At 43.0% G+C, this 18,974-nt stretch overlaps 1 protein-coding gene across 1 annotated transcript in view; it reads right to left on the bottom strand.

The window, feature by feature from the left end:
* Window positions 1-18,974, bottom strand: part of chd7 (chromodomain helicase DNA binding protein 7) — an 81,936-nt gene that overhangs the window by 31,557 nt on the left and 31,405 nt on the right. Inside the window, exons 4-13 of the mRNA XM_078264856.1 lie at window positions 16,412-16,866; window positions 7,117-7,261; window positions 6,098-6,226; window positions 5,499-5,564; window positions 4,342-4,397; window positions 3,357-3,471; window positions 2,905-2,988; window positions 2,654-2,791; window positions 1,203-1,324; window positions 234-477 (exon numbers count right to left, since the gene is read on the bottom strand). Of these exons, the coding sequence (XP_078120982.1) occupies window positions 234-477; window positions 1,203-1,324; window positions 2,654-2,791; window positions 2,905-2,988; window positions 3,357-3,471; window positions 4,342-4,397; window positions 5,499-5,564; window positions 6,098-6,226; window positions 7,117-7,261; window positions 16,412-16,866 (1,554 nt within the window). The remainder of the gene's footprint in view (window positions 1-233; window positions 478-1,202; window positions 1,325-2,653; window positions 2,792-2,904; window positions 2,989-3,356; window positions 3,472-4,341; window positions 4,398-5,498; window positions 5,565-6,097; window positions 6,227-7,116; window positions 7,262-16,411; window positions 16,867-18,974) is intronic.

Below are 18,974 nucleotides of genomic sequence, written 5' to 3'. Positions count from 1 at the left end.
TCTTTTGTCATTCAAAACTGAATATTTTATGATTTATACAGTTACAGAGCAAACAAACCAACTACACTTTTCAATAATTTTGTCAGCACAGATGTCCCCTTTTGCATCTGAAACTGGATGGTGGTTAACCTCAAAGACACAGTGTCAAAATAAATATTTGAGTATTTTTAAAACAAAATTCCTCTTCTCTTCCTGGTAAACAAAAATGTAAAGCCCTGTCTCATCCTGTTTACCTGTGCGTCTCTGTAGTACATCTCGTAGGCCTGGATGGTCTTGCGGCTGGCCTGGCTTCCGTGGTAGACCACGGCGTTGAGCTCGGTCCAGGTCCTGAACTCTCTCTCCCAGTTGGGAATGGTGGAGAGTGGGGCGATGACCAGGAATGGCCCCTCAACACCCTTCAGGTAAACCTCATAGAGGAATGTAATGGACTGGATGGTCTTTCCTAGACCCATCTCATCAGCCAAGATACAGTTACGTCTGTGGTGGATAAATGATGTGGACAGAGTGAACGAGAGGCTAAAAACAGGAGGACTGCATGTAGGATCTGTATTTTATATATTTGTATTTCTGTGTCACTAAACTGGAAAAGAACGCAATGCATGCCAGTTACCACAGACTACTCTCACTGCGGCCCTGATGTAAAATTCCATGACTTTTACATGAGTAGTCAATGTGCGCCCATGACCTAAACGATCTTTCCCCTTTGGTTTATTAATGCTGCTTTTCCAAAAGGGGTGAGGCAGTCTGTTTTCCACTCCAGCAATCTAACGCAAAAAACATGCAAGACATGTTGGAAAATGATCGCATACTCAGAGACTTGATTGAATTCCTTCAGTTCTTCCCAGACCTGAAATACACCTCTGATATACTTCATGAAATTCCAGAAAGTCCATAACTAGTATACACCCTCAAACCGTAAGATTTGGGGCACATGAAGCACAAAGAATAATATGTACATGTCCTCAGACTTAAGTTCAACTACAATCTTCCAGTCGTGCTTACTGAATGAAGATGTTCGTCTGCAGACTCTAGTGATACTATCAGAGCACACATTTCATGCATGGATGGCACCAGTGGGAAAACTTGATCCACACTATGCAAGATGGCCACTTAAGACTATTAAATAGGATGCTATCACATGTAGAGGCTGGCAGTAGCAATTAGGGAGTGATTCTAACTAAATAAAGTGAATGGTGACTTACGAGTTGAACCAGTTGAAGGTCAGCCAGTTGAGGCCTTCTAGCTGGTATTCCCTGAGTGCGTTGCTGTTCCTGTATTCCCTGGAGCCCTCCAGCTTTTTCCAGTCGGCTGCAGGAGGCCGATCCTAGAAGCACAATTATTTATTAAACGTCATTGAGGCATATCAAATCATTGGTGTAAGGATGTGGCTTTTTGAAATACTGTAGATGGGTTTAAAGTGGGTTTTACTGCCCCACGTAGGGTTGAAATAGTCGATTAATGAAAAACTAAACTAATTGATAAATACGATTGATGAATGGGGCATGTTTCTATTACAAGACACTGTTGACTGCATTTCACAGTAAACAGGGTCCTTTCAGGTAGACTTGTTCCAATCGGTATCTGAGGAGAAAAATGCTTCCGATATAGCCTAAAATGCTTAATCTGGTAATATTTTACACTTGAAGTCCACCAGTAAAACGCTGATGTGCACAATATGCAAGGCTTCAGTATGGAGGGGTGGCACTAGTGTTGCCAATTTAAACACTAGCAATCTTATGAAGCTTTGAATACATCATACAGAAGAGCACTAGGTCCTTAAGAACAAACAGTAGGCAGTAGTTTAATAGATGGACACAGGGAGAGAAAGGAGGGATGAGGGAAAGACCACAGCCAGTCAGCTGCTTCTGTTCAGCATTAAACACACTGTTAGTGGTTTGGCCTGGCCACAAGAGCAGGACGTGTACGTGCGTGTGTGTGTGTGTGTGTGTAAGTGTGTAAGACCACAAGAACGTGGCCCTGTGGAGAGCAGTTAAGGGAGCTGTAAATCTAGAGGAGGAAGGAACAGGCAGCAGGCAGAAGGCCAACACACACAAACACACGCCTCATGGGAGGAGGCTGGGACTAGGGATGCACTGAATCCACTGGTTAAGATTCTGCCGAATCTGAGACCGAATCCTAGGGACCTGTGACTGTCCTTTCTTTGCCGTACCTGAAATTGCTGCATTTTGGCTGCTGTCTGTAGATTCCTTCATGCACAACTTGTATTCTTTCGGATGTTTCATACGCAAATGTTTTAACAGTGGTGATGTGTGTTGTTTAGGGTCCTTGCCACCAAGAGACAAATCGGCATTGCAAATTGAACATGCAGCTCGACATGAATCGCCTTCTTTTGACTGAATGTACTGCCAAACAACACTTTTTATGCTCTCGAGTTCCATTTTCACTTTCTCACAGCCTACTGCGTTGAACGGTCCACCTACGTCAACACCTTCCCGTAATCAACAGTGGCATCATTACATTGACCAGCGTAGCGTGCGTAGTGCAAGCGTAGGGTTCGGTGGAAAAATATTCCCCGGCAAAAAGCCCAATATTCTGCAGAATCTGAAGCCTGTATTCGGTGCATCCCTGGCTGGGACCCATATAGCATCCAACGAGCATTCATGGACACACAAACACACACAGAGCTACTTGCCACTCTCTTAGTGTTGGGTGTGCGTGCTGCGATGTGTTCATAATCCTCTATCTTGGACTGGTCGATGTCGGCCTTCAGCTCCCAGGTGGAATCTTCGTAAGCCAGACTGCACCATTTCACCAAATATAAGGTCACCGTCTGCACAAAAACACACGCAGAAAGAGGAGGGAGGTTTAGTGAGTGTGTGTGGAGAGGGAGGGAGAGAAGAGAGGCTCAAACCCATGAAAGATGACAGGAAGAGATCAAAGCACCTCTCCGTTTTCATCTGTGCTCTCTGAAACGTCCAGGACACGGTCCACCTCCACATAGTCTGGGTTAAAAGGCTCATCGTCCATCTGGAGAGAAAGCAAGTGGAGTTTTACGGTTAGAAGCAGGGAGACGGTTTAATAACAGGTTGGCTTAAAGCATGTTTTTGGGGCGAGGCCAGATTTTCTCTTGTTCAGTGTAAGAACCTTTGTGTTTTTAGCATTTTTGTCAAGTTGTCTACTTTTTCCTGTTCCTCATTCAAAAGGTTTAATATGTTAAACTACCTAGTGTAGTGATTTCTGGGGGTCTGATCAGTCACTGTACATTATTGTACAAGTGACACTTATTGTCTGTATAAAGCTATTATGATTTGATTTTAGTAAGATAGTAAAGACGAAGGACTGGAAACAAATAAGAAAAAAATCCAGATAATTGCAGTGTGGAGCGCAGGTCTTACCTCGGTTATGAAGCTGTTGAGTTGTTGCTTGGCCCTATACCTCTTGATCTTTTGGTGTATTCTCTTGTCCTTCTCCAGCTCCTCTAAGTCTGCCCAGCGACAGTGGAGGTACGAACTGAGACACAAGAGACACAAAGACACTAAGTGTCTCTCAAAGCCAGAGAGTGCACGAGTGCTTGTTGCAAATTTGAGACTCAGCACTGGTGATCATGCTTTACTGGGGTCTATACTGAGCTTTTCACACTTACGGTACCTTGGACAACCTGGTGTGTACAGCCCCTTTCACACATGCACTGCAAACCTGAAATTATCTAGACATTACCCGGGGGAGCTGTATGTGAGAACACAAATGTCTGAATCAGTCGGCTCAAACATCAAGAGCTCTTTACTCCGCCCTAATAAAAACCAAAAACAAATCAGTGTAATTTCCGATAGAACCGAAGTGTAAGAATTTAGCTTGATGGTGTTTTTAGCCCCCAACTTCTCCTTCCAGGCAGCGCTGCGACCGTTGAGTTCAAGGCACCTAACCATAACCATTGCCTAATCCTAATGCCTAAAGACGTTAGGGGCTTAAAACACAGATAAACGATAATTTCCAGCGAGCGAGTGGGCGTATTGATGACATTTTTTATGCCGCTCGCACAAAACCGGAAGAAAACAAGCATCCGAGGATGAAGGAAAAAGCTGATTTACACCAAACTCAGCTGACAAATTCAAGGAACAGCCAGCGACTCGGTTGTTTATGACCAAATTATGAGCGGCTCCATGACGCAGTGTAATCGGCTTCATATGCTGTCTGGTGCATGATCTACCCAGCGCCACCGCTCCTCTAAATCAATATTTCCAGTATGTGACGCTTTGGACGCAAACAATCTCCTGAGTTCATATGTTAGAATGGCTTATGTGTGTTGAAAATATAAAAAAGAGGAAGCCTTGCTGTGAAAGACAAAAGAGGTAGATAGGGGAAAAATAGCTCGTTACTCACAAGCCCTTGAATTTGACATAGAACTCCTCCACCTCCACTTCCTCCCCCGAATCCAGCTGAAAAGAAAGAAAAAAAAAGGTTAATAAATAAATGTAGCAACTGCATGGCGAAAGAGTAGAAGTGGCTTGTCATTATTATATAACAGGTTTCACATTGACATGTCAATCTCACTCTGCTTGACATTTTCACAGTGAGGGAAAGTATTCTGTCATACATATCTTCTCAGCCATTTTGCTGAAGAAATACGAACAATCTCAACTTAAAATCTAGAAACTGCTACGAACTGCTCGGACCGCTGAAACTTTCAAGTCCTTAAGACCCACTTTTATTTGTTGGCTTTCAATTCAAGTTAAGTTTTGACACCTTGACCTTTTCTACTGTTAATTTCATATTTGTTTGTGTATTCTATTCATTTTGTTTTTGAGCTTGTTAAGCACTTTGGTCAACTACGGTTGTTTTTAAATGTGCTTTATAAATAAAATTTAACTAGAAAAATACATTTCAAAATATGTGCCTGACAAACACAAAAGTGTTAACACTAAAAGATGAAGCAGGTCTATGTTTTTCATACATGAAGTACTATGTGTGTGAAAGGGAAATACCAAAACAGTAGCTCTTCCAAGCGCAGCTGTCCACTTCCATTCACCATTATTACTGTAACACACACACACACACACCCCTCCGCCATGCTACTACTACTGTAATGCCATGAATCATCAATCACACACACACACACAGCCTGAGGAAACGCTAGCTTGGCGTCTGGTTTAGCTAGCATTGTGGTTTTGGCTGTGTGCCAAGCCCGAGGTCAACTCTGAATGGAGCTGCGAGTGATTGTGTGTGCGTATGGGGGAGGACGGGGGCAGCTGGCTAGCAAAGGGAAGTTGGCTGGTGACTATATGTGCGTGCGCTGGCTCAGGAATGAGCTTTCTTTAGAAGATCCGTCTAAAACAAAGCCACACACACACACACACACACACGTCTCCGCTTACCAAGTGAATACACGCTGTCTGAGCTCTGTGTGTGTAATCTGTTTAGGCCAGCTGTGGAGCGGCGGCTAATCAGATGACGTAAACTATGACTCGGGCCAGTGTGTCCATGTCTCTGTGTATTGTATTAGTGTCCGTGGTGTGTTTGTGTGTCCCTGTGTATCTCACCGGTTTCTTGGTGGTGCGTTTGGCCATGATCTTCTCCACAATGGGCCCCTCAGCCTCAGCCACATCCTGGAAACACACAGAAATACTCAAACGTACTGGCGCTTCATCCAGCCTGTCGCATGTTTTAATATCACCAGCCTGATACAGCTGCTGATAAAGAATCCCTCCCAAAAGTGTGAAACACACTGCCTTTATAATACATTAAGCACAACAACTGACACTCACTTCTTCGGCTAAAACTGAAGAAACATGGCCATCCTTGATTATCTACCATTCTTGTACATGCAACTACATTTCCTGATTAAAAAATAGTTTATATAGTTTTGCATTTTCATACAAGATTTCTGCCTAAATAAAAATACTAACTTAAACTAGCAATTTGTTTTTATCTAAATCAGGGACTGTCTGATCAAAGATTGCTTCGACTAGATTAAATCTGACCAGACAATTGATGCCTGCTTTGGGTACTTGATCGTACTCGATAATGTGCATAGCTTTTTTCTGTTTACATAATCATGTCATTCAACTTTACCATGTCTTAAGATTTTTACGGTCAGACTATGGCCATATACTCTTACCAAAACCAACCCAAGCTGTACCTGTTGGTGTGATGACGATGGAGACTTGGGTGTTGTTGAGTCGTCGCCACTGTCATCCACCTCCGAGATCCGAAACTCCAGGTCCTCAGTGTACCTCTTCCTCTTCACCTGACGGCTAGAACGACGCTTCTGTTGGACAGAGGAACTGACTTCAGCTGTAGTTTTGTGACCTTCCAGAAATTCACAGCCCCTTTCCCTTTATTCATCATTAAAAATGTTTACTAATTGTAAAGCAAAGAAAGATCCATCTCCAAAAAGAGAGTTGTGTGAATGTGTTTGACACTCAACAAAAACATTATACTATATTACTAAAACAAGCTTATCATTCACCAGGCTGTCCTCTTCCAAGAAACCGACTTCATTTTTATTATTTATTATTCTGTTCCATATGGTCCAAAGTGTTATACATATTCGCTTCACCCAATTAGTTGGCTCAAAATGGCCTCCAATAATGAGATTGTGTAAACTACTGTAATGAACAGGCTAAAGAGGCCATACTGCTGCAAGGTGCTTTCCTATTTGAATGAGAGCCACAACTCTTTATGCAGCTTATAGACAGATGCTACTGTTTACATGGCCCACATAATTACATTTGCACATAAAAAATTGATCTGTTTAAGGAGGGCTACAGTGGAGTTCTGTTTGTTCCTACCAAAGAGCACCTTCCATACAAAAACGGGGGGAAAAAAAGATGTTGAAATACAAAACATGTATGCAGCGGCTGAAAAGTTGCTGATAGTGCATCATGTGAACTTGGCAGTGGGGCCTGTTTCCTTGGTCTGTCAACAAGGCTGGTTTACAACGCTAACAGTAGATGCCTACTGGCTCAGCGCGTTCTCTCTCTACAGGCTGTGACACTGAGGGATGTGCAAAGGTTTTATGGCCTTCTGCTTTTTTTTGCAGGGCTTCCAGAAACTCTGCTGCACAACACAATATTAGCAATGACTTGAAGTCTTTTGGATGCCTGGAAAGTTGAGACAAGCTTCAAAACCACTGCTTTCCTCGTATGCATCTCGTACCTGTACACCGTCATCATCATCATCTTCAGGAGGTGAGGGGGGCGGAGACTTCACCTCCACATCTGTGTTGACTGACGTCTCTCTCTTCCTCTTGGAATCCTTCTTAGCAGCGGTTGCCCCGCCCTCAGACTCGACCTTCTTACTGCTGTAGGAAGAGAGAAAATTTTTTATATTCACTAAAGTTACCTCTTTTACAGTTTACCAACTACAGGGCATTCGTGTGTGTGTGTGTGTGTGTGTGTGTGTGTGTGTCCGTGTCCCAGGGCAGTCGCCATGTTTGATTTACCCATTTAGAAATCATTAGTGTGCCTCAGGCTCTGGCACACAGGGGGTTAATATGATGAAAGACTGCGAGGAGGCGGAGGGAGCAAGACAGAGAGATACAGGCACAGTGAGGAAGAGAAAGGGGGGCCCAGAGAGAGACACACAGGGGAGGGAGTGAGTGTGTGTGAGAGAGACAGGGAGAGACAGACAGACAGAGAGAGAGAGAGAGGAGAGAGAGAGGCCCCAGAAAGAGGAGGGGGAGGTGTTGAAAGGCCCCCGGGCTTCCTCTAATCTCTGGCATGGAAAGCAAGAGGAGCTGGCTCCATCTGCAAGTGTGTGTGCATACACACCACAGGAAGGCCAGAGGACACACGGCTCTCCTCTTCTGTCTCTCACACAGTCTAGCAGTAATCCGTTACTTTACGGCCATTACCACTATAATACATAATATTGTGAAGGCAGTTTACAAAATACTGATTTTCAAATACCAACATACACTTTTATAGTTAAGCCAACATTTGAGTTGAGACTCTAAAGTATTCTATTGCATCCAAATCCAGTATGGAATCTACTTATAGAATCTGAATCCCTTCAAATCCATGTATTAAATCTAGGTTTGAACATTTTCCAGTAACTAAACCTGTAGTTACAATCTAAAAATTAGAGCAGCAGAAAAAGAAATGCTTATCCAATACGTGTTATACTGGAAAAGGTGTAACCTACTAAGTTATACGCATTTTTTTTTGCTGCTTCTTGCTCCAAATACTGATGGACCCAATTCACAACGATTAAGTTGATAAACATAAAATACTGTTTGAGGTGCATTTAAGTTTGACTAAGAGATCCCGACTCTAGGCCTCAGTTGAAGTTATGGGAAGCCCCAGGTTATGCTTTACATATTCTTTGCAGCGATGAGAGTGGCTTTACATTAGAGTGGCGTTTGTTTTACTTGGCAAAAGGATTTTTTAGCTGCTTGTAGGCAGCACATTAACCAGAACACAGTTCAGTTTTGTTATGGCCTTTGGTATACCTATGACTTGTGGGATTAACATTGATTAGCTAATGCTGTAAACTGCCACCGGAGAGGTCACTTCAACAGGCCAAAATGATGGTCATTATGGGCTAAAAGAATTAGAAGCCTGCCATCTAAATGTTTTTATACACTGTCCTTTGCTAATAGAAAGAGTGAGGAGAGATGAGGTTTCATAACAGATTTGTTAGCATTGGAGCTTTGTGAATACAGGTATTTTGAAAACCCGGAACCGGATCCACAATGGAACGGGTTATCCCAACTGTTCAGTTAATAAATTGTTGATTTCTTAAAATATGACATACAGTTACCTGTATACATGCTCTACAAGCTTAGTTTTAATGAATGTACAGCATGTACGACAGTTGTGTGTGCTGTGTCTTTCGTAGTCTGGGCCTGTGTGTTGACTCTTCTCCCTTTGCAGTACTGTATGCCCCGATGTCTCTCTCTACTACTCTACGCCTATGTCGCTCTCCCTCTCTCCTGCACTGTGCCTCTCTCCCTACGTCTCTCTCCCCCTCTGTCCCTGGGGCCCTTCTCCTTTCATCCTCACGCCAAAAGCAATCACCATCTCCGTGGTAACGGCTGGTCATGTGACCTGCACCTGTTCCTCTGGCTGGTCGCCACACGCTGGAGCCATCTGGCCACACACACACACACACACACACACACTTCTCCACTTGGCTGCCTTCTCCCCTCTCTTCCTCCTAGTATCTTCATGGCCTCACTTCTCTCCTCAATCTCTTCATCACCTCCCCAACTCTCTGCTCAGTCCATCTCTTTAGTTCTCTTCTGCTGCTTTAACTCTAAAACTCTACACTTAAGCAATCTTTCCTTTTAATTTTCTACTTAGTTTAGTTGTCTGGAAATGCTTTACTTGTTTTAATTAATCAACTTGTACCACAATAAAACTCAAAACAAAGTTCACTGCCTCACATCAAAAAACTGTGTTGCTGTAAAGACACTTATACTGTGTAGCAGCATCACACGGTTCTATTTATTCTGACAAAAGCAGCAAATATATCCATATTTTGCCACACGTGGGTGTTTAGAACACACTGAGAACATGGATGGACAGTGGAAAAGTTTACTTATCCTGCAGAACGGTTAAAGTGGGCTCTCTTTTCTACTAAGCACACAACTGTTTTGGTTTACTCTCAGCTCTTATAGTGTTGTTTATAAATGCACAAGGCAGCTGTTTTCAGTGAAAAAGCTCTAACGACCTACTGTACACCAAGTGCGTCTGTCTGCCATTTGGTGCTAAGCAGGTAGAAACTAGCTGGTGAATGTAGTGGACCATTTAGCAGAGCCAGATATCTCCCTTAGGAATTTGTAGAGACCTTAGCCAGAGCTATAAGAATGTATATTGGACTTGCATTAATCAGTTGGACAGAAACATGACTGCAAATGAATGCTAATGTTGCCTCATAACGGCTGAATGTGTAATTAAGCAACCTTCTGGTAGCAAGTACGCCATATCAAATTAAAAGCTGATAATACGTAAATGACATACACATACTATTTCAGTTTTTGCCCTTACTTCCATGTAAACGTACGCCGTTTACATGGCTAATGAAAATTAATATTCCACTAATATTCCATTTTACATGCAGCCGTGCAAAATAGATTTTTTTGACCATGCAAACACAGCCTCCGTTTTTCATTCCTTCAACCACCTTCTTGAAAAGGTCAGCGCTGCGATATTTGTGCATGTCCAGAAACCTTATCCAAAGTGGAAACATCCAAGTCTTTCGTAAATGTTTAAAAGTAGGTGTGCTTCTCCTTCCGACCACAAATGTGGTCTTTTCTTTGGGGCATGCATCTCTACCACAGCCCTGAAAACTGTTGGCTGGTTGGTTTGTGTAAAACAACCATAGCAGTGCACAGAGCTGACCGTGAACCGTTAACAGGCAAGAAGCCGTAGCTGTCACAAACTGGGGTAAAAACCCTGTTTGAGACACATTCTAAATGCGCTATATACATGTCAAAAGAATGCTTCTAAAACCCGAATAATCCCAGATGTCTTAATCTGAAAATGCTATATTTGTAAAAAAAGGTCTTATTCGGGAATATCCAAACCGAATATGCTGTTTACAAACCCAAATCAAATCCGAAATACTGTCATATTCTGAATAATAGTGGAATATTAGTGTGCGCATGTAAACAAACACATTGTGTTGTGTTCATAACTTGTTTCCACTGCCCCCAAGTGACCAAAAAAAGTCTGGTTATTGCAAGTTTCAAATAAATGTAGGTTTTCATTCGATGGATGGATTTCAATTGCGTCTGAAAATAGTTGAGAGGCTATTAACTCAGAATATCTGATTAGCTAATTGGATCTTCTTTACATTCATCATTAGACCGCTATATATAAGGCTAGTCCTGTCCAGGTGCACACCCCGCGTCCTCAATGTCTCTCATTCACTCTGCTTTATACTCATGGGCTTAAAGCCTGGCACTCACACATGCTGGCTGGCCAGCTGTGGGGGGTGTGTGGGGTGTGTGGGGTGTGTGTGTGTGTGGTGTGTGTGTGTGTGTGTGTGTGAGAGAGAGGAGTTTAGATGCTCCTTTCAAAAGTAAAATATGGGAAAAGAAAGAAAGTGAGGAGAGAAGAGAAAGGGAAAAAAACAAAAAAAAACAGGAGGGGTGGAGTGTAAGGGACACCTGCTGCCGTGATGAGTCATACTACTGAAACCCCATGCACACACTCGACCTACGGCAACAAAAACCAACACCCATGGCCAGAAGGCCCCCCACACACACACACACAAAAGTGCTGTATTTGCACACGTCTGCAGACACGCAGAAAGCAAGGTGCCTGTATGCATGTCTGACTTGTTTGTGTGTACTGCAAACAAATCACCCCTACACACACACACACACACACTGAGGGAAGGGTGTGGCAGCTGAGAGCTAGGTTATTTATAGATGTACTTCCTCTGAGAGAGGTAGACAGAGAGGGAGCGCTAGTGAAAGAGAGCGAAGGAAAAAAGGGATGAGAGAGAAAGCAAGGTCAAAGGAGAGGAGTGAGCTGACTGAACTAGTAAAGCACACGATTCCCTCCGTATCGCTCACATACACACTTTCCTAAACAGCTTATGCTAATCGTACTGAAAGCATCTGAGGTTTCCATTTATTGTCTCTTCATTAAGTTCAAGTCTGCCCGCACAAACTATTGTCGCCATTGATGATATGGCATAATTTAACCTGTCAAAACTTACACTTTTGCTGAGAGCCTTTCACACAGCCTGCTCAAGGCGGGAATGTCGCGCCGTTATTCCGCCTTATCATTCTGTGTGAAAGGTACGAAATAGGTTGGGACAGAGTTGTCGTTAAGCCAGCAGCCGAATTAGTAACAGAGCTGAAACATCTGTGTAAAAAGAGACAGCCGGCATCTCGCACGCAAAAGGCCAGTCACAGTCTCCAGACAGGAATCCACGCATAAGCTTAGAAGAAATCATAAAATATACTACTTTGTAACTTCAAATATTTCCTCAATCATCAAAATCAGTGCCAACTCGAACTGCTAGTACCTATGCAGCATGATGGAACCATGAAGGCAAAATCTCTTAAAATATTTATCCCAAATGTAAATCAGATAAGGAAAAAACAACATGAGTGACAAATCATGGAAATGCTTTTGTTGCCTTTGATTTTATGATAGTACTAGTTACCCAAATTAAAGGTGGTACAGCTCCCATATACTTTGACACTCTGGGGTGTGCCTGACATCATTGGAAAGGAAACACTCAAGTTTTTGTTACAAGTGTCAGGGTGATTCTAGGCCTTACTGACAGAGAGAGTCACCGAGGCTAGAATGGAGGGTTTTTTATTTCCGTCCCAGTCATACATCTGTAAAATGATTAAAATACACTGCTGTAAACACATCTGGTAAGATACAGATACACCAATGTCATAGCCACATGTCTCAGCTTACTACAGAAAAAAAAGCCAAAACACTCAAAAATGGATTTTATATGAATTTTTTTTCTACAGACATGTCTGTCCGTTTTTATTTCAAATTTGAAAAGTGCAAAGAAAAAAAGCCAATAAAGTACAAAATAAAACACTTCTCAAATACTCAAACACACCCACACCAATCACACACATACTTCAAATAACTATATACATAAATATATAGAAATAAGTAATTATAAATTGCACAGGGTGCCATATGCTTATAGGAGGCCCTGTTTTTGCTTTGACACAGCTCCAGCCATTACAGGGTTAAAATTTCAGTGGCAAATTTGGTGTCTATCGACTTGGCTGCTCATTGGCTAAAAGGGTAGATGGTCTTGTAGCATTTAAATCTAACAAGGAAAAAGGTATAGATGGACTCTCAATTCTAGACACCAGCTGCGCAGTTTACGGCTGTATCGTTTTATTTTCTTTAACTTTGTAGCATTTGTATAACTGCAACAAAGTCTTATGCTTTGTGTGTGGGCTTAATTCAATCATGAGAGACTAAGCTTTCAATTGGTTGCATGGCTGTATATTTGGAAGATTTAATGCTTTAAAGTTATAAAAACGTTTATGAGTGGAGGTTACAGCGACGCCACAGCCACAAAGTGTGCTGTAGTAACATACAGTAGCGTGGTATGGGCCACATGGAATACTCTGAGCTTTGGGGCTTATTTCTCTACCCACTAGTGGAAATCTCACACAGATCCCCACAAAACGCAATTGAACATATTACATGCTAATGGCTGCTCTACACCAAGAGAGAAGTTTTTTAAAGTTCATTTTAGAGCTTTACAGCTTTCAAAATCAAGCATGTATTCTAATAAGTCAGACAAGTAAACAAGTAAAAGTATTCTTAAGAAAAAGAAAACTACTAATCAAGGCAACTGCGAATTGCATAGAGAAATTATAAAGCCTTGAAATAATTTAATGTATTACATCATAAAGATCTACAGACACTGTATGACTGCCCTATGGGGAATGAACCACGACTAATCAAGAACTTGAACTTCAAGAGAGCCACACTAAACTTCATTTAAAAAAATATGGAAACGTATGTGCAAAAGACAACATGGGACAACTCAATCCTCCACCCTTGGCATTATTCAGAGAGACAGACAGAAAGGAAGAGGGAAGATGGGGAGGGCGGTGGAGAGGAGAAGATGAAAGGATACACTCCTCTTCAGCAGGAAGACGTAGGATTGGAGGGAGGAGAAAGGAGAAGAAAGAATAAAAGAGAAGATACTTGGGTGATTGCAGCGGTCCACCATTTTAGAGTAGCAGTAAATGGCCGGCAGCCATTATTATGCTAAATTAACCTGGGAGCTCCAGGCCGCCACTCAAGATGGAGGAAAGGCTGACAACCGATAAGAGCTAGTTTACCAACACACACACACACACAAAAAAGGGGCAAAGAATGTACTCCCCCACATTTCCTCCACACACACGGCTGTGGAGTGGTCAGCAGAATGGCCTTCATTATCATTAGACGCCATTTTCTGCCACAAAGATTACCAACTACCCCTCCCCCAACACACGCATACACACACAAAACGCCTGCCCCCTCACCGCTTCACATGCACTCACTCCAGGTCCCCCCCATGTCCCCGCCTCCGACTCTTTTCCAGTGGGACGGACACACACCCCCCAGCGCTGACCCCTGCCTGCTGCTTTGGCCGACCCTCTTCCTCGGGATAAGGGGGGGGGGGGGAGCGAGAGAGAGACTGCCTGACATTCCTCAGTCCGATCAAGTTTCCATCTTCTCAATGAAAACACATCTGACTCTCTCATACACAAATGCTCTCAACTCTTTGCCTCTTCCCATCTCTCTGAGTTTGCAAGGGATGTGGAAGGTGAAAAAGCATTCACATCAGGAGATCGCACATTACAAGTTAAGAAAAGAGAAGGACAAGTGTTGCCCCCCCAAAAAAAAGACAAAAGATGGAGAAAAAAAAGTGATAAAGCCAGAGAGGAAGAGTGAGAGAAGGGAGTGATAAGACCTGAGAGCTTTGTGTAAACGAAGTGAACCAAAGCTGATAACAAACGCTGATAAGTGCTAGTAGTTCAATCTAGCTAATCTATATGACCAGGACGTTTAAGGCCACGTACACAAATACCAAAACTTTTTTTTTCATATTCCAGGCCTATAGGCGGCGCTGTTTCTGCTACAGAAATTCACCAAAACCCCGAGAAGAAGAGTTAACTTCCCATCATAACATGACTAGCTAGACTAACGTTCTCTTAATATTTCCATGGACTATAATAACTTTCACCACTCCTCATTTTATAAAGGCCTCCGCAAGGAAACGTGTCTTTGTTTACATTGTATAATGTGCTGTTGGATTGCTTTTTATTTTGCAATTCTGTCTGCCATCGGACAAGATTGCAGCGCACTAGCTGGCAGAGCTCTGCTAACTAGCTAACATCGGCAGTCAAACATCAATGATCCAATGTCTTTTTGATAATCTACACGTTTTTCTTGCAGTAGCTTTTCTACAATAAGCGGTGCTAAAGGTTACTATAATCCGTTCAAGGAATTGATAAGCAGACAGATTAGCTAGCTAGCTTCAACTTTATAAACAGCTAGCTAACCATAGCAGCCAACATTAACTTTACGCTGCTACTTTAGCGATCAGCTACTTTAGCGGTCAGCTACTTTAGCGATGTTTAATGTTAGCTACATAACGTTAGCAATATATCTTGTGTAGAATCCAGGACCGGCAGAGCAGAGGGAAGTGTCAGGGAGCAGAGACAAACTATTTAGCTAGATGAAGTGAGCTGGTTTGACCATTGAGATGGGATATGCTTGCTTAGCTTCACCGCAGTCGCAGGCGATGACATCGATACGATAAATATCCGGCTTCACCATCCAGACGAAGCCAAAAGAGAGCCGTTTTCGAATTTTTTCCACCCTGGGACCCGGTTTCAAAAAAGTGCGTTTTCAGGCAGTGCGTTTACTGGATTCGTGTGGACGAGGGGCCCAAACGATGCTAAAAATGTGCGTTTGCACCAAAAAGCGTCTCCGTGTGGATGGCCCCTAAATTAACTGATGACGCTCCTGGTAGATCGCACCCAAAAGACGTGTCGACGTCAAAACACAGACATACTGCGCAGGTGTTAACAGTTGTGCTTCAATGCACGTAACTTTTAAAAGAATAAATAATGTCTTCCCCATTTTGGCATTTTCCACTTGGCTGCCGTTTACTAAAAGTTACATAGTCTCACTTTATAGAGAAATATGTATGAGTAATGCACATATACATTAGGCTCCATCTACAGAAACTAACAGAAAACTGTAGGTATAAAATGTCACAGTACAGGACACACAAGTAATCTCTGGATAGTAAGTGCATGCAAAAGGCCCTTGGCAGCAAAGATATCCAAAACTAAATAAGAAAAGAAATTGAGGAACTAACCTTTAAAGAAACAGGTTATTTTACAATAGCTATAAAAACTTCAGATATCTTTGTACAACTTCACAGCAAAAATAATACTGAATTGCAAAAGCAGCCATTGTTCCTTCCAGAAACAAGCTACAAATGTAATATTTGAGTTGACAATTAATTTAAATAATTATGTATGATAGTGTTCTCTTCTTTAAGAAAAAAAAAAAGTGCATTTCCAGGGGGTTAACCGAAAAGGTGCTGACTGAAGGTGAATAATGCTACCTTCCACCTGACCTGCAAAACTAATCTGAGTGTAGTTTTAACCCGGTTGATCTGAATCTATAGAAGTCCATGCTTCACTAAACCCTGTGATCACACACAGTCTGTGGCAGTCGGGTGCTTCACAGCTCAGAGGTTGTGACCCCTTCAGTTCCCCCTGGTTGGTCACATGAGTGATGGATGGTGTAAGAGAGAGAGAGTGTGAGAGAGAGTGTGAGAGAGAGAAAAAGAGATTGAGAGAGAGTGAGTGAGTGAGTGACAGAGAGACACACAGACACACAGGTTTTGACCAGCGCTGCCTGCCTCTTGTTTGAATCATTTCAGTACTTCATAAACAACCAAACACAAACAGTGACTACTGTAATGCTGGTCTTACCTGGTTTTCTTGGGGGTCTTGGTCTTGGGCGTGGAGCTCTTGGGTTTCTTCTCCTTGGGCTCTTTGGGAGTCTTGGGTGTTTTGGGCGTCTTCGGGGTCTTGGGCTCTTTGGGCTCCTTGCCCTCTGCCTTCTCCTTTGGTTTCTTTTTCCTCTTTTTCTTCTCCTCCACCAGTGGTGAACTTCCCTCTACAATTCCTGTGCCAGTAACCTGTTCACCTGCATCACTTCCTGTTTCGGGAAATTCAGACTTTATGTCTTCTCTTGCAGCGTTTTTCCCTCCCTCTTCTTCCTCTCCGTCCACTACTTTTGCTTTCTTCTTCCTTTTCTTTTTTGGCTTGGTCTCCTGGTCGCTGGGCTGCTCTTTGCAGATAGGCTGGCCGGGGGCACCGGCACCAACTGTCGGCCTGTCAGGAACCATCATTGAGGCATCGCTTGACGGGTCGGTGGGGGAATGCTGGAAGGTGGGGCAGAAAGGTATCCGTTAATTTGAGTTTTTCAGCAACTTCAAATTATGCTTAAAAACATTACTTTTATGAAACTAATGATTATTTTCCATTATCATTTACCTGGCAATTAGTTTCATCTATAAAATATCAGATATGTCTTAAACAAGAGTCAAAAACCTAAAGATAGAGTTTACCGCTTTAGAAAAAAACGGCAAATATATGCAAATGGCATGACATTTTGCTGAAAAGAAAATGAGTCAATAATCAAACTTATTGATTAATTTTCTGTTGATTGACTAATCAATTTATCGTTTCAGCTCTAAACTAAATCCCATCAAGCATGGATCTGTCTGAGCACATGTGCAACGAAATGTTCTGCTAATGTTTTTCCGTCAACACTTGCCGTGTCAGCCTTTCAACTCAATACAGCTATATTTTCCGCAGGGTGGGGGTTGAATAATTCAGTAATGGCGGACTACAGAGCAGAGGGGGTAAGAGGGGATCCATCCATCCATCCATCCAGGCTACCACCTCCTCCCTCTCCTTCCTCCACTCCCTGTTGCTAGTTTCCTTCCCCCTCCTGCCTCTTCCTCCAGCAAGCTAACCTTAGTAAACAAAACCGACTGACACCTAATTTTTCCTCCTACTTTGCTCTCCCGGAAAGACTTGATCCTCTCCTTTCTCCCTCCACTCATCGCTCCAAAGTAAGCTTTCTGTGACAGGCAACTGGTAACCAGCTGTTGGGAGCCTCTCCAGCTGCCTCTCCTCCCTCACCCTCTCTTCCCTCCCTCCCTCCCTCTTCTTCTCTCTCCAGCTGCTCAGGGTCCCAGTAGCAGATGGGAAATCAGGCATCATGACACGAATAAATTATCTCCATACTTCAAAAAGGCGCAGCGAGGGAGTATGTGTGTCACATACGAGTATGCCTTGGTGTATGTATGTGCATGTGTAACGCACATGTGCAATTTAGTGCGTGTCAATGAGGTGTGTGAGCATCAGCAAGTCTATAGCAAAATGCCACGGCAGCAGCTCCCCTCTGTGTACACACACACACCCCTCATGTGGGGGAGGAAAGAGTTGTGGTGCCATCACTGAAAGTCCACTTCCATCAGGAGAATGCTAATGTACACACACATTTCCCACCAAACTACTGCAAGGTCACACATCACAAAAACCTCTGCACACATGCACCAAAACACCTGCTGACACACACGTAAACCGAGCCATTTAGACACACAAATATAGGGAAGTGAGGGAGAGGGGGGAGATAACTAGGGGGGAGAGAGAGATAGAGACAATCACAGAAAGAAAGAGAGAGATGGGGGGGCAAGAGATAAATCTGTCCTCCTGCCAAGCTTCCCAGATAATCAATCACACGAATAACAATGGAGACACACACAGTGTATACACAAACAATTACACACACACACACACACACACACACACACACACACACACACGCTTGAGTCCTGCGTCAGGTTTGGTGTTCTGCTGGTGTGCCGAATTGTACTGGTTTAAATCCAGTTTTCCATGGAGAATGGAAAACTCATTGCTCTCTATTGAAACACTAGTATAATCCACTTCCAAAACAGGTTATATTAATATCAATAACTGAATTTAATAAAAAAAAGATCCATAAAGACCTCAATGAATTACTCGTAACCAACAGAATGGCTGCAGGGCTAATATAAGAGACTCCGGAGATGAACAGGGTTAAGTTTCATCTCTCATAGGACAGAGGGGAGATTGGAGGATAGAGAGTGTGAGGAGGAAGGTGAGTGAAGAGGGGTGAGGAAGCTGAAGGAGGAGGGACAGCTGGAAGAAGAGTGAGATGAAGGGTTAAATCTACCAGGCAGAAACACTTAAGACTCCCAAAGGATGAAGTGAAAGGAAATATGGTCCAGATCATTCAGCTTCTCCCGTTACTCGGTCCATCCATCCAAAATTGACAGCTGCTCACTGTCGCCCACCATTCAGCAGGTTACAGTATTGTCAGTCACATTGTTATCTATCAAAAGGAAGACCCATCCAACAAGACCAGACCTGTTTGCGTTGACATCAACTCTGGTCTGTATTTATTTTGCACCACTTCCTCACCACACACGCTGGCGCAAGA

The sequence above is a fragment of the Sander vitreus genome, chromosome 12, assembly GCF_031162955.1.
Source record: "Sander vitreus isolate 19-12246 chromosome 12, sanVit1, whole genome shotgun sequence".
Lineage (NCBI taxonomy): Eukaryota > Metazoa > Chordata > Actinopteri > Perciformes > Percidae > Sander > Sander vitreus.
The sequence above is the reverse complement of the archived record's forward strand: the minus strand, read 5'-3'. Positions and strand labels throughout refer to the sequence as shown.